We start from the raw sequence: 16,695 nt of genomic DNA, 5'->3' as shown, positions 1-16,695 counted from the left end.
ATCATATGGTTGATGCAGTAGCTGAAGCATCAGCTCAGCTTGAAAACGAGGCGGAAGCGGCTCTAGAAAGTACGTCTTTGCGCGCTAAGCTTGAAGTTCTTGAAAATGATTCACAAAATAAGCAAGATATCATTAAAAATCTTCAATTCCAAATCACAGAACTCAATCAAAGGATCAACAAACTCACACAAGAGAATGAGGATCTCAATAAAAACAATGCGTTGATAGAAAATTTGCAAAACTCATTAAAATCATTAAATGAAGAAAACGCAACACTCAAGCAGAAAAACAAAGAACTGACTGAAGAGAATCAAAACAACGAAAATTTGTCCTTCATTGACTTTAATGAAGTTGAACGACTTGTACAGAATCTCGAAAATGCAACAGACACGATTGACAAATTAAAAGAAGAAAACGAAGAATTAAAATCGAAAATATTAAATCTTCAAAACAATGAAGAAGATAATGTATCACTTCTTGACAAACTTGAAAATGCGAATAATTTATTATTTGCTGAAAGGCACGAAAATGAAAATTTACATAAAACAATTTCATCATTAATTATATGCTTCAAAGCAAATGACATTGATAGTGCCATTTCTAATTACGAAGCATTAGTTAAAGAGAATGATGAACTCAAAGCAGAAATAAGTGATCTTGAAGGGAAAAACGAATCTGACGAAAAAGTACAAAATTTAATAAAAGAAAACAATGAATTAAAAGAGAAAGTTAATAAATTAGAAAAAATAGAACCGAATTATAAACAAATTGTAGCTGAAATAAATAATGAATTAATTTCATTACAACAAACGAATGAAAAATTAGTCAAAGAAAATAATGAATTACAACAAAGATTAATTCAACAAATTTCATTAAGTACATCGAAATATAGTAATCAAAAAACATTTGGTACATTTACTTTATCAAGTGATGATGAAAAAACTGAAGAAGATCTTTTGGCATCTGAATCAATATCAATACAAAACATTAAAGGAATAAGTGACTTAAAAACAGCAAATCAAAAACTTATTGAAGAAAATGAAATGTTGAAAAGTAATAAAATATTAAATGAAAAGGAAATTAAAGAACTTCAAGATAAAAATAATCAAATTAATGAAGAAAATAAATCACTTAAAGAAAAAGAAAAACAAATTTCAAATGAAATAGATGAACTTAAAAAGAAAAATATAAAATTATTAGATGAAAATAAATTGTTAAGAAGACAAACATCAAAAAGTAATTCAATGTCACCAAAATTTCAGCCGAATTTATCAATTGCAGAAAGAGAAAAATTTACAAATGAAATCAAAAAATTACAAAATCAAAATAAGAAAATTAATGAAGAAAATGAAGAACTTAAAAAGAAAAATTCGGAAAATAATGAACTCATCGAAAGAGAAAAGAAATTAACAAAAGAAATCGAAAACATTTCGAATCAAAATTCGGAATTAAATAAGAAAAATGAAACTCTACAAAATCAAAACATAGAAAATACAAAAGCGATTGAAAGCGAAAAGAAATTAACAAATAAATTAAAGAAAGAAAATGAAACACTTAAAAAACAAAACACCGAAAATTTAACAGCAATTGAAAATGAAAAGAAATTAACAAATAAATTAAAAAAAGAAAATGAAACACTTAAAAATCAAAACATTGAAAATCTTAAAGCAATTGAAAACGAGAAGAAAATAACAAATCAACTAAAGAAAGAAAATGAAACACTCAAAAAGAAGAGAATAAGTTCTTCAACGATTGAAAAAGAAAGAAAATTTGCGAAAGAAATGGAGAATATGACGAAGCAAAATCAAGAACTTAAAAAGGAAAACGAAACGCTTCAAAAGAAGAACATTGAAAATTCTGTTTTAATCGAAAAAGAGAAGAAAACTACAGAAGAATTAAAGAAAGAGAATGAAGAACTTCAAAAGAAAAACATCGAAAATTCGATTGCGCTTGAAAAAGAGAAGAAAATTACTGATGAATTAAAAAGGGAAAACGAAACATTACAAAATAAAAACATTGAAAATTTTGTTGAACTCGAAAACGGAAAGAAAACTATTGAAGAATTAAAGAAAGAAAATGAATTACTTAAGACAAATAATAATAACAATGCTTTATTAGTAGAAAAAGCGAATGATCTTCTTAAAGAAATTGATGAATTAAACATATTAACAAACAATAAATCGAACAAAATTGAAGCACTTAAAAAATTGAATCAAAAATTAACAGAAAAAAACAAATTACTTCAAAAGGCATTAAAACAATCGAAACTAATAACATTAGAAACACTTTCAACAACTTCATCTGCAACTAAAATGAATACCAATAAAATAAATCGCGAAGATTCGATTAGTTTGCAAGCCGAAAACTTAAATTTAAATGAAAATTATATTATTTTACAAAAAGAAAATCGCGAACTTCGTAATCAAACGCAAATATTACTTAAGAAAATCGAATCACTTCAAAATGAAATTGAAAAATCCAAAACAATAATCACAGAAAATGAACAATTAAAGAAAGAAAACAAAACATTACAATATAAACTTCAATCGCCGAATCATAAAACGAATCAACTACAACAAAAAGCTTTCGAAACAGAGAAAATATTAAATCAAAAGCTCAAACAACAAAAACAACAACATAAAGAAAAAATGGAACAATTTTCTAACCAAGAAATTAAAGCACGTAAAATACTTATGGAAGGATTTCAACAACTATTTGAGTTACTTGTTTATCAAATCACTTTATTCATCACAAAATTTTCGAACAAAATCGAACCATTAAATATCCGAATCTTTAAATTAAAACATTCGATAATAGAACTCATCCAAAATAAATCGCATTTCCCACTTGTTTCATTACGTTCAGATATTGTCGAATTCATTAAAACTACATCCGAAATGATGCAAGATTTACATGATGCAGCAACTGCTTGTATACATGCAACAGCATCGCAAACGAATAAACGAAATTTATATAAATTAAATTTATCAGAAGATGAAAAAAACAATATAATAAATCTTCAACACAGATATAACATAAAATATAAAAATGATATGGAAGAAACAAATTCGTTCATAAGCTTTAAAGATGTAAGTGATTATATATCAACATCTAATTTAAAAGGAGTTTTGAAAACCCAAAATTCAACTAAAAATAATGAAAATCGAGTTATGTTTAGTATAAATAATAATATTCCGAAAAATTTATACGTTGAATACGTTAAACAATTCGAATTCTTTGTGAAATCGGTTTTGAAAATATTCAACGAAAATGAACTCGCAAAATCGATTTCATTTAATAATTGTAATGCTTCGTTCAAGCAAAACTTGGTTTTGATATTGCAGAAAATTAAAATGAACTACGAAAAATTAATCGCGCAATCAAAGAAACACTCAATGAACCCACAAATTGTTGAGCTGATATCACAGTTCTCTGAAAATGTAAACCAATATGCAGAAAGACTCCATAGCGAACATATAGAGTTCATAGATGCGATCGAAAAAGAAAAAACTGTTGTGAAAATTAATAAATAATTGTTTGAATTTAAATATAATATGTTTTTAACCAAAAATCATTTTCTTTGTTTCTTCAAGAAAATAAAAATTTTATATTGTATACCAAATAATACATATATAATTTGAATAACTAGCAAATTAAAAGAATACAGTGATAATCAAATTTATCCATTATTAAACTTGAAGTTTGGGTGATATTTCTTTACTCAAGAAAAAAATTATATGACATATCAATAGTAACTTTTCCCATTCGTTCTGATATTTATTTATTTTGCTATAAGATTTATTCATACGAATCACATGTGTTCTGTATGCATCGATCAAAAATTATATACTTTACATCAAAAGTACTTCTGATATACACTTCAAATGGAATATGGTTTTTCGTTCCCAACGCCACAGGCTACTGTAGATAGAGCAAAAGCTGAAAACGAAAAATTAATAGAACGTAAAAGAAGAATTTTAACAGAACTTTCAGCAATTGAAAATGGGATAAATCTTTATGATATATTGAATCCTGCACGTGATGCTCTCTCTTCCTCCGTGACAGACGCTCCATGCTCAGTTGAAATGCTTACTCATAAAAAAGTTTACAAACCTAAAAAATTAAATATCAAAAATGCAAGTGATTCTATTGCAGATATCATAATGAAAATAGGCCAAAATCCATCCAAAGTGCCTGCGTTTCATATTAGAGAACCACATCCATGCACTGAAGTTGTAAATAATGCAAATGTTTTTTTTGCACAATTACATTTCATGCGTTCCTCTCGAGCCTCTCTATTATCATCTCTTGCAATAATTAATCATAGTAACAATATGCAACCTCCTGGAAATACACCTAATCCAAATCAAAAAATTGTTGAAGATCAAACTAATCCTCCAATCACACCAAAGAAATCACATCCATTCTTCCCTGAGATCAGAGGAATACATCCACTTCTTGGACACATGAAAAAACAACTTGGTGAATTTCCAACATTTATCAGAAATCCACCAGATGATGCTGAATGTGAAGACCTTGTTATGTCGGCACCGCCTGATTGCTTTCAAAAACATATTTTCGAAATTTGCGGATCATCAAGTGATGATGATTTTGATCCAGATTCACTTAAACTTTGATTTAAATAATTGTTAAACCATATATAAATGTGTGTGAATGTTGTTTTGTTCATTTGATGTTATTTCTTTTAAAGAATTTTAGTGAATATCAGATTAACGCACGTTAAATTAAGTGATGCTAAATCGCTTCAATTTACTTTCAAGTAAATATTATTCATGTGCTTGAATCTAAATATTTAATTTGAGACTTTATTTTGTTAAAAAACTTTGAATACATCAGAAATTTTTTCAAAATAATTATTTTAAAATTGATGTTGAACAAATGATCATTTTTTTTTCTCCATTCTGATGAATATTTAAATGGGGCACAGAAGTTGGACTTTTACTTCCTAGTTATAACATTAATATAAATTATGCATAATAAAAATGTGATAAATACGACTCATTTTAGGATTGTATACACAAAGCTCAATTTCTCATAATTCGGATTTTTTAACATCTTCACTAAGTAGAAATTTTCCTAGTTTATTCCACTAAAGACGCATTTGTGTTTTGTTAATTGATTGTTATTGAAGTGGAATAGCATAAAAAGTAATTGAATGCGATCATGCAACATTTATCATAATCAAGTTAAATATTTTATATAAGTATTGTTTAATTTTTTTGCAATAGAGATTTTTTCGCAAATTCAATTTGGTTTCCATGGAAACCCAACGAAAATTGAAGAAACGATAAAACTTTTTGCAAATTGCTTTCATTAAAAACCGATTGCTATAAACAGCAGAAAATTGAATGCCAAAATTCATCTCACAAAATTCTATAGTATTCATTTCATTGAAAAGTGGAGGCCTCACTTATTCTGTATGTTTAATTGGCTGTATGTTTTAATATTAACTCCAGAAACAAGAATCAAGGAACATTTAGGCCTGTTCGTGGTGCTGATCAAAAACATCAGCTCAAAGAAATTTCGCAAATGGCCACACTAGGCGCTGGAGATTTGAAAGAGGCTGTTAAGCTTCCAGCAAATCGCACCTTTGAAGAGTGGGCAGCGGCACATGTTTCAGAGTTTTTCAATCAGCTTAATTTACTTTTCTCTTCAATTATTGATAATTGCACAACTGAATCTTGCCCTGAAATGACCGCTGGTCCCGCGTATAAGTATTATTGGCAAGACAATGATAAGTATAAGAAACCAACTATGATCCCAGCCAGAGAATATATCGCGAATGTTTTATTGATGGTAGAAAAGTATCTTGACGATGAGTCTGTATTTCCTAGTGATCCAGCAACTCCATATCCCAAAAACTTCAGAGAAATTTTAGTGAATATATTCAAAAGAATGTTCAGAATCTATGCACATATTTATTTCCACCACCGTGAGCACATACAAAGAATTGGGGCCGAAGCTCATTTGAACACATGCTTTAGACATTTTGTAATATTTGCTAAAGAGTTCAAATTAATTCCTGAAGATCAATACGCACCTTTGAAACAAATTATCGATAAATTTTAAACAAAAATTATCACAGTTTATCTTGCTTTGACAAAGCTATGTCAGCTCTTATTTTGTGTTTTCTTTTCAATGCGCCGTTTTTATCAAGTTTTTCAAATTAATGTATAACCGTTGTTTCTGTGTAGAATTTCCACATTTTAAAACTTGAATAATTTTTTTGAAATTTCAAATATGTTGAAATAGCGAAATCTATTATTCAACACCTGAATCTTAAATATATTGATGTTGAACTTTGTGAATTTGGTGATAAAGGTGCGAAAGAATTGTTTGAAGCGATTGGGAAGTCAAAACGATTCCAAAAAATATCTGTTAAAAACAATCTAATTCAAAATGGAATGATGATCGAAAAAGCGCTTTGTGATAATTCTAATTTTATTTCATGTTTATTTGACTTTAATAATATTAATTATAAATGTGTAAAAGAAATTCAAAAACGAATTTCATATAATTTGCAAAAATATAACACAAATGAAAAGAAGAAACAAATTCAAGAAATTGAAAACATTGAAAAGAAAGAAAAAAAATTAACTGAAATTAATAAATATATTAAAGAAGAACGAAAAAACATCGAAATTCTGCAAGAAGAACTTGAAACGAAGAAAAATCAAAATGAAAATGTTCAAGAAAACAAATTTCAACATTTAAAAATAATTATTTTCATAATTTAATATACAAAACTCATTTTATTTAATTCAAATCTATGTTCCTAACAGCGTCTAACAAAGGTAACAATTTGACAAATTTTTCTGCGCTACTTCCTTTTGAAGCCGCGGCTTTAAACTCTTCGACCAATTTCTTTAGTTCTGGTTTCGCTTCTTTCACTTCGACTTTCTTTTCTTCCCCAATAATATGCAATGCTTTGTGTCGTGCCTCGAAATCGTCTGCTACTTTTTGTGCTTCGTCTGTAATTTCTTTTGGAATTCCGCACATTTTTGCAACAGCGCATCCAAATGATGATGAACAAGGGACATTAATCAATCGATATAACAGCGTAAGTGTATCACCGATTTTATATTGCATTGATGCGTTTCGAACCATTGGATAATCTTTGAATTGTTGTGTAAGGATATGATAATGTGTACAAAACACCAATGGGCAACGAATGTTTTCGATGAATTCTTCAAGAACAGCTGTAGCAATAGCAATTCCATCGAATGTCGATGTACCGCGTCCAAGTTCATCAAGAACAACAAATGAATCTTCTGTCGAATTACGCATAAGTCTTCCTGTCTCTGATAACTCAACTGAATATGTCGATTGACCAGAAAAAAGTCGATCGCCTGCACCGATTCGGGTAAATATTTGGTCGAATATTGTTAATGTTGCTGAGTCAGCAGGCAAATAACATCCGATTTGTGCTAATATTATAGCAACACAACACATACGCGCATATGTTGACTTACCACTGGTGTTAGGGCCAGTGACAATAATCACGTTCTTGTCACCAATGTCAATGTCATTAGGACAACATCGCCCTGGAATACATGGATGACGCATTTGCTTCACCGAAAGTAACGAATGGCCTTTTGCTTCTTCCGATTCTTTAGTAACAAACTTAGGACGACATGATGTTCCTTCCCAACGTTGCGATGCCATTGATAAACTATATAAACAATCAATTTCTGATATGGATTCTAAAATCGAATCCCAAAGTTCACTTTTGGATGCAAATTGATCAATAAAACGCTTTTGACAGCCGCTTCGAAGTTTTAGTCGTTCGTTTTCTAAATTCTCTAACTTACTGATAAGTTGATTAATTTCTGGAGTGCGATAACGTTTAACACCTTTAGTTTGAGAAACTAATATAAATCGATCATCAACACTCGACGCTACTTTGTTAGGTATAGATACTTGATAGCGTTCACTTAATTGATGAACAAATTCAATGTCTTTACATCGTAATTCACGTCGAATTTTTTGTAATTGTTCATTAAGTTCATCTTCAACTGTTTTAATCTGTTGATCAATTTCATCAATATCTTCAAATATTCCTGGCTTAACTACAAATTCATTACTTTCTGTGGACTTCTTGAGATCAAGTGATTCAATATATGTTTCGATTTGTTTATGCGCTGCTTTACCTTTCCCAACTGGAAGTAATAATGTAAGTTGTGACGTATGAACTTTATCTTCATATGCTGTTAAGATATCCGACGCCTTAATTAATGAATTTAAACATTCTAAAAATATCTTAACACTACATCGATTCGAATAAACGCGTGTGAGAATTCGTTCTAAATCGGGTAATATTTGAAGTGACTTCGGTAATGTCGAAAATTTCGGATCCATAAGTTCTTCAACACTATCAAGGCGTTGTTCAATCGATTTAATATTACGCAACGGATGCATAATCCAAAAGCGTAAACGACGTTTCCCAAATGGTGTCGAACATCGATCAAGAATCGTTAAAAGGCAATGTTCGTCTTTGCCAATGATTTGAAGATTTGATAATGCGCTTGAATCAAGTGAAAGATAACGTGTTCCGCCCGCTTCATTAAGTGATGAAAATCGTTGAAGTGATAAAAGAGACTTCGCGATTTTGTGTTCCGTTAAATACAAAACACATCCTCCAAATGCTGCAATTGCTTCTTTCGGAAATTCTTGTAATTTCTCGGGAATGTTATCCCACGACGCAACTTTTTGGATCTCATTCATCGCAAGTTGTCCATCCCACCATTGAACTCCACTTTTCGCATGTGCGCATGAATTACCGCAAAGTTTTTTAACAATGTCGAGATGTTCCGGACAAATCGTTTCTTTGTCATAAATAACTTCAACTGGTTCAAATCGTATTAATAAATCCGAAAGATCTTCTTCACTAACTATACCGAGATGAAATGATCCAATCGAACAATCAACTAAACAAATACCAGCAATATTACGTCCAAACGAGCGAAGTGACATTAAATATGATGGCTGTGTACTTTCAAGCATTTCAAAATCATCAATAGTTCCAATGCTATATATTTGAACAAGTTCTCGTTTGATCGCTTTTTGTCCTTTCCGATTCTTTTGATCAATTGCTGTTTCCATTTGTTCAACTTTACATACTCGTTTACCATTGTTAATAAGTTTAATGGCCCATTCACTAAACGCTTTGTCTGGAACTCCGCACATTGGTTCTTTACCTCGTGATGTAAGTTTAAGTTTTAAGACATCTCGAGCAAAAATTGCATCAACACTAAACATTTCATAGAATTTGCCCTTCCGTATCATAACGATGGCATCAAAATTATGTTCTTTAATTTCCCAAAATTGTTTTTGAAATGGAGTAAAACTATCTCGCGCCTTGGGAGGAATATAAACAGTGGTAGGATCATAATCAGGATCACTTGGCCGTCGCTTATTGGCATCACGGAGATTCGTTGTAAGCCAATCTGGAAGTTCAACTTCATCTTCCGCTGTAATACGAAGATTTTCCATGGACGATGATGGTGAAATAAGTGGCGACTTTGAATCACTCTTAGAAGGTTGTGCTTTGGGCGTTTTAGGTGCTGAAATAAATGTTGAATTGGGCGTTTTTGCTTTCTCAGCTGCTTTATTGCTCTTTTTGATTTTCTTGGCGGTAACAACTTTATCAAATTCTTTCTCATCTTCATCTTCAAGTTCATCTGACAAAAAATCTTGATCAAGTTCAAAGTCAAGATCGTCATTTGCAATTTTAGAAACACGTTTAAGTGTTCTTATAGCATTAGCTTTCTTGGCAACTGGTGATGTAGAAGGTGTTGTGCTTTTCTTTGGCGAAAAGAATTGAAATAAAGATGATTGCATGTTGTTTTTGCCTTACCAAATTTTGAAGCCCGCCATTTGAGAGGAGTTGGTACTTATCGGCATTTTTTTGCGGGAAAGTGAACTCATTCCAAAAATTAATAAACGTACATTGCTCAAATAAAAAAAGTCGTGGGAGGTGAAACCGAAAATAGATGTATGAATTAAGCTATATATTGAATGCATAAATACATGTGGAAAATCTGATGGACAATATCAAAAAGGGAAGATTCTTACTCTTCATTAACTTAAGTTAAAATGGTAACCTGCTTTCTTAATTATTTTTACAATCTCATATTCGATGCACAACAATTGAAATATTTTATTCAAAGATATTTCACCCTAAATATAATTTTGTGTTTATTATTGATATTTATTTTTGCATTTTATCAATCCCTGTATATCCATTTTCAAATGCTTCAATAAGTACCGTTTTAAATAATTTTCAAACAAAACACATATTATTCTAGATCATATGCAATACATAATATATGATAATTATTTTTTATTACCAAATTTTCGAAAACTATTTTTTTTAACAAGATATTTTCATTTTTTGTGAGTGTCACCACCTATAAAAAATTAAATAAAATAAAGATTATCATGTTTTTATTAAACTCGATCCTTATGACAAATGAACCAACGGAAAAACGTTGCTGTTAAATATCTTATCTTGAAATTCTTAAATTTAATATTTTTGTTAAAGTGAAGACTTTTGCTCTTTTTTGTTTTTCGATTTTCTTTTATTTTTAGGATAAATTATGATTAATCGTTTTATTCATTATTAGGTATAAGTCAATACATTGATTCTTTATGGATAAATATTTGTTTTATTCAGGAAACTATTGAAATGCGTATAATGCTTTTTTTTTATGGGTTTTAGTGTGTTTATTGGAATTTTTTGTTTTTGGATAAAAAGAACGTTTAAAATATCTTTTTGGGTTTTTACTCAATGGAAAAACCTGATGAAAATTTAATTGATGCCCCAATTTCTAAACAAGAACTCAAACAAATTTTTATTGCAAAGTCACAAGATTCTAATTGCGAATTCTCAAAAAAAAGTTTTATTCGATATCAGAATCATCATAAAAAAGAAACAAAACATAAAACATTTCAATTTGACGGATTAGGTATTGGTCCTCAAACTATTAAAGTAATATCAAAGATAATTTTAACACATTCAAACTTCAAAGTTATTGTTCTCCCCAATAATTCACTTGGAGACGAAGGTGCGATTGAAATATCAAAAATTCTTCAACAAAATCATTCAATTATATCATTAGACATTTCATCGAATAAAATCAGAGATTTTGGAATGTCACATATATTTAAATCTCTAATTGATAATAAGACTCTTATTCATCTTGACATTAGTAGCACGAATACATCTACACGAAATTCGATAGGTGTTGAAGCATCTAATTCATTAAGTTCTATGCTTTTTCACAACACAGTTCTCTCTGAAGTGAATCTTTCTATGACAGATCTTACATCTGATCATGCCTCAATTCTCAGTCATGGACTTTCGCACAACAAAACTCTTCGATTTCTAAATCTTTCCAACAATAATCTTACATCCAAAGGCGTAAATTTTATTCTTTCCAGTCTTATCGGCACAGGCATTGTCAGTCTTGATCTTTCTAATAATCATTTTCGTGATGACACATCTCCATATTTTATTAATTTTTTGACTAATAATAATATAATCGAAGAACTTAATATATCGAACAATGAAATAACGCAACGATTTACTACATCGCTTGTTACACAACTTGCATCCAATAAATCCATACGTAATTTCAATATATCACGTAACGCTTTATATGGAAGAGGAATCTCTGCTATTGGATCTGCTTTAAGTTATAATAACACAATCGAAACATTAAACGTTTGTAGTTGTTTAATTGATACGAATGGAATAAATGATTTCTTAAGAGAATTTTTCCCTAATAAAACATTGAAATCATTACTTTTAGCTAATAATCCTTTGCATGATGAGGGTATAATTGAAATTGCGAAATCTATTATTCAACATCCGAATCTTAAATATATTGATGTTGAACTTTGTGAATTTGGCGATAAAGGTGCGAAAGAATTGTTTGAAGCGATTGGGAAGTCAAAACGATTCCAAAAAATATCTGTTAAAAACAATCTAATTCAAAATGGAATGATGATCGAAAAAGCGCTTTGTGATAATTCTAATTTTATTTCATGTTTATTTGACTTTAATAATATTAATTATAAATGTGTAAAAGAAATTCAAAAACGAATTTCATATAATTTGCAAAAATATAACACAAATGAAAAGAAGAAACAAATTCAAGAAATTGAAAACATTGAAAAGAAAGAAAAAAAATTAACTGAAATTAATAAATATATTAAAGAAGAACGAAAAAACATCGAAATTCTGCAAGAAGAACTTGAAACGAAGAAAAATCAAAATGAAAATGTTCAAGAAAACAAATTTCAACATTTAAAAGAACTTGAGATGAAACAAGAAGATTTGAATAACAAATGTTTTGCGTTTAATGAAGAAGCGAATTCAAAAACTGATAAAATTGAAAATGAATTTGAAACTAAAGAAAGTGAAAATTCGATAATTTCCAAAGAACTTTTGGAAACATCTAAAAATTTAAGTACTGTTATGAAACAATTAGCTAACATTGAATCACAAATTAACAATGAAAAGATGAAAACATTTAATGAACTTGAAAATCTTAAAACACAAATCAAAATATCGAAAATTAATTACAATGAAAAGAAAGAAGAACTAAAAGAAATATTTCAAAACATTAAAACTGAAATTGAAACAAAAGAAAATGAAAAACGTCCAATTAAAATTCGGAAACGAATAAGAACAAAACGAAAACATATCAAAAATGAAAATAAATCTGAAACATAAAATTAAAGAAAAACAAATGCGGATATTATTTTATTTAATTAAATAAACTTTGAAAAAGTATTTTTTTTTTTTCATAACAATGAATTATTAAAAGGAATATTAGGGAAAATGTAAAATGAAAGTGAATAAAATGATTCACATATTGCAACTAATATATTATATCTAAAGTAAAAGCTTTCAAAAGAAGTTATAAACAAATCACATATTATTCGAAAACTATTTTTTTTTTTTTAACAAAATATTTTCATTTCTTGTGAGTGTTACCACCTATAAAAAATTAAATAAAATAAAGATTATCATGTTTTTATTAATATTATTCTGAATGTTCTTCTTTATTTTTATTCATTTCAACTTGTTTTAAACTTTCTATCAATTGTTTTGATTCAATATTGATATACATTTCTCTTTTAATTCCTTTCTTAGTTAAATGAATATCACTTTGATAACAAACAAATATAATATCAATTATATTATTTAACATTCCAAATACAAATGAACAAAATAAATAACTTAATATAAATATGATAAATAATGATAAAATCCAATCATGAATAAAATCTTTTATTATAAATTTAATATATAAAAAAGAAGAAAAATGTATTAATTCCTGATGTAACAATTTTTAAAGAAAATATGATAAAATTTGTAATCCCATTTAAAGATATTGTTAATAAAATATCATTAAATAATATTTTTGATGAAATTTTAATACTTTTATACCATGAACTATTATAAATTTGTGATATTGTAAAAAGGATTCGATTAATATAACGAAGAAATTTTTCAAAAATATAAAGACAACATGTTAAACATTTCATTAAAATTATAATAAATTTACTAATATTTAATGAATTCTTTTTAATTCTTTGTTCAATAAAATTTAATATTATAATTAATAAATAAAAAGGGAATAATAATTATAGTTGAATATGTAATAGTTCCAAGTGATTTAGTAAAAGATAAATAAAATCCATAAAAAACATTTAAAATTACATATATTTGAAATATTTTGATTAAAAATACCAATAAACAATAGATGAAGAGATTGAATAAAAATTAATAAAATATAAATGAATCGTGATAAATATAAAATAACAGAAATTATATATTAATATATATTTAATAATATCATTAAATAAATAACTTAAATATAATTTATTATTTTTATATTTAATAATAAAATCATTTGATGTATAATTAAAAATTGAAGATAAAATAATTATTAAATAAAAAATTAATATTAATATTAATGAAATAAAAGGTATAAAAAATGAAATTATATTTGAAATAGTTGCACGGGATGAAATTTCAATAATTTTAATAGTTTTATTAAGTTTATCTATTAAAAATACTATAATTAATAATATAATAATTCCAATACACCAAAATATATAAGGAATATATTTATAATAATATTTATTATTATTATTATCATTATTATCATTATAAATATAAAATAATATTCCAAAACATATAAATATTAAAGGAAACATAAAACATATAAAATAAATAAAGAAATTTGTAAAATATTTTAATAAATATATAAATAAGAATGATATAATAATTGATAAAAAATGAAGATAATAAAATTGGTAACCATAATTTAATAAATGAAATTATATTTTTGATTTAAACCTGGAATAAAATTTATAAAATGATTTTTTAATACTTTCATTAAGAATTGGAATACAACGATTTAATATTTGTTGTGTAGGATAAGGGCAAATACATTTACCTCCTTTCTTACGTTCTTGAATACGTTGTTCTTGATTAAAATATGAAGGACAAATTCGAATCGAATCTTTACATGAATCTGTGATCGCTTCTTCAAAAGTATTTAATGTTGGACATTTTTTAACACAATATTGATGTTCACCGATTCTTTCATATTCTTTCCCATTATTTCGTGGTAAACTAAATAATAAATAAGGATATTCAAGAAAATTATAAAGTTGAAATCTCGTTGAATTATAATTATGAATTTTATTAATTAATTTATAATTATCAATCCCACAATAATTCCCATTTTCATCCCATGATTGAAATAATAACAAAGGTTTCCCTTTTAAAATTCCAAATATTAATAATAATATTAATAATATAAAAAATATAAGAAATATTATACTACCAAAAATATCATGAAAATTCATATTATAAATATCACCTGGATTTCGATATTGACCCCAATTTCTTCGATCAATTTTCTCTTTACCTGTTGGAAGTATAATATCACTCATGTTCGATTTTATTTTATTTTAATTATTTCTTATTATGTTTGAATAACGAAAAAATTCATTTATGAAAACTTTTTAATTTTATTTTTTGTTACTAATGAAAAATTGTTATTGTTAATATTTGAATTAAAACATTGTTTTGGGTTTTTGTTTTTATTTCTATCCGTTTCTTTTTCAAAATGATTAACATTAACGAAAATAAACATTAAAATTATAGTTATTTTTATGATTTTAGTAATGTTATTTAATTTAGAGATTAAAGTTCCAATAAACTCATCGGAAAAAATGTTAAGATATATATAAAACCTTTCCCAAGATGATTCTGTATAATATGTTGGTTTTTGCTTTTCGTTTCTTTCATTTTATTATTTGAAATGAATAATTATTGTGACAATTTTTTTTACATCATATAATCAATATGTTTATCTGAAAAATGGCGCATTTAACAAATCGAAATGTAAGTTATAAAAGTCCATATTCACTCTCTTATATAAACTTCTTTTTACAATAAAACAATTTTATGAATAATTTGCCAACTTTTTTAATCGTTTTAATAAAAATGTTTTTGGATATTTTAAGTGTACATGCTAGAAAAAGTGATTACAAAATTTCTGAAGGACGATTCTGCTAGCAACTTTAAATGAAAGTTATATTTGAGGTGCCCTGTAACGATAGCGATGGAAAACGTTAATTAGAGTCTGAACCACCCTGACATAACCACTTGTAAATGGGATTGAAGAACAACATTTGGCCGATCAAAAAACATTGAAATCAAATTTTTGTAGATTTTTATGATTACATATAAAGCGTGGGATGTCACCAAACAAAAACAACGAAATTTACGTACATTTCTTCCTTCTGCATCAGAACAAAACCATCATATTCGACGACATGTTTTGGGATCTTTTCAAGATTTAGTTATTTATCTTGAAAAATGTATTCACACTCATCTAAGAGAACAAAAGCCTCTAAGGTATTCTTTTGTCTCAGATCCATTAGTTTCAACACTTGAAGATATTGGGAAATATCTTCAAAAATTTTTAGAACAACAAACGATTCCATTTGAATTGAATGAATTTCCTCTTCGAAACATTTTTGGTATTTCTATTTCACCCGAATTTAATGAAGAACAACGGTCTACCGCACTTGATACTCTTTCTATATATTCACTTTTTCCAAATTCTAATTTAGATTTATTTCTTGATGAAAAATTTCTAAACACTCTTGAGATTTATATTTGTTCAGGCGAGAATGAAAAACTTATTTATTCAACATTTAATTTCATTGGGATTATGCAATATTTAAGTATTGAATATCGCAAGAAATTTAATTTTAAATTTATTGAAGATTTTTTACATCATACTAAAAGTACAGAAGGGCGTTTTTCAAAAAGTTTAATTTTTGCACTTCAATCATCACTTTTATTTAGTGAAACCAACAATAATAACATCGATGCACTTATTGAATCATTTATTAAGCATCATTTGGATGTTGTTTTTTATTCATTTCAAATTATTACTTATTGCCAACAACGCATAAACATAACTCCTAATTTTAGAATATTATTTCAACAACTTTTTATCATCTCTGATATTGTAATTGATGAGAAACAAATGAATATTATATATAAAGTACTAAATATATTTACCGATTTACCTCAAGAATATCCGAGCATATTATTCAAAATTTTAATTTATAATC

At 27.2% G+C, this 16,695-nt stretch overlaps 3 protein-coding genes across 3 annotated transcripts; 2 read left to right on the top strand and 1 right to left on the bottom strand.

Moving 5' to 3' along the window:
* Window positions 1-3,884: 3,884 nt before the first annotated feature.
* GO595_007050 (uncharacterized protein) lies at window positions 3,885-4,637 on the top strand (the record flags this gene model as incomplete). The annotated part of the gene is made up of 1 exon (XM_067920471.1): window positions 3,885-4,637. One exon carries the CDS (start codon window positions 3,885-3,887, stop codon window positions 4,635-4,637), a length of 753 nt encoding a protein of 250 aa, XP_067772569.1.
* A 913-nt stretch (window positions 4,638-5,550) lies between these two features.
* On the top strand, window positions 5,551-6,090 carry GO595_007049 (MOB kinase activator-like 1A; the record flags this gene model as incomplete). The annotated part of the gene is made up of 1 exon (XM_067920470.1): window positions 5,551-6,090. One exon carries the CDS (start codon window positions 5,551-5,553, stop codon window positions 6,088-6,090), a length of 540 nt encoding a protein of 179 aa, XP_067772568.1.
* Window positions 6,091-6,777: 687 nt separating this feature from the next.
* On the bottom strand, window positions 6,778-9,861 carry GO595_007048 (DNA mismatch repair protein MSH6; the record flags this gene model as incomplete). The annotated part of the gene is made up of 1 exon (XM_067920469.1): window positions 6,778-9,861. One exon carries the CDS (start codon window positions 9,859-9,861, stop codon window positions 6,778-6,780), a length of 3,084 nt encoding a protein of 1,027 aa, XP_067772567.1.
* Window positions 9,862-16,695: the final 6,834 nt, after the last annotated feature.

This window comes from Histomonas meleagridis, assembly GCF_020186115.1.
Source record: "Histomonas meleagridis strain 2922-C6/04-10x chromosome Unknown contig_51, whole genome shotgun sequence".
In the NCBI taxonomy this organism is placed as follows: Eukaryota; Parabasalia; order Tritrichomonadida; family Dientamoebidae; genus Histomonas; species Histomonas meleagridis.
Note: the sequence above shows the minus strand (reverse complement) of the source record. Positions and strands in the feature narration are given on the sequence as shown.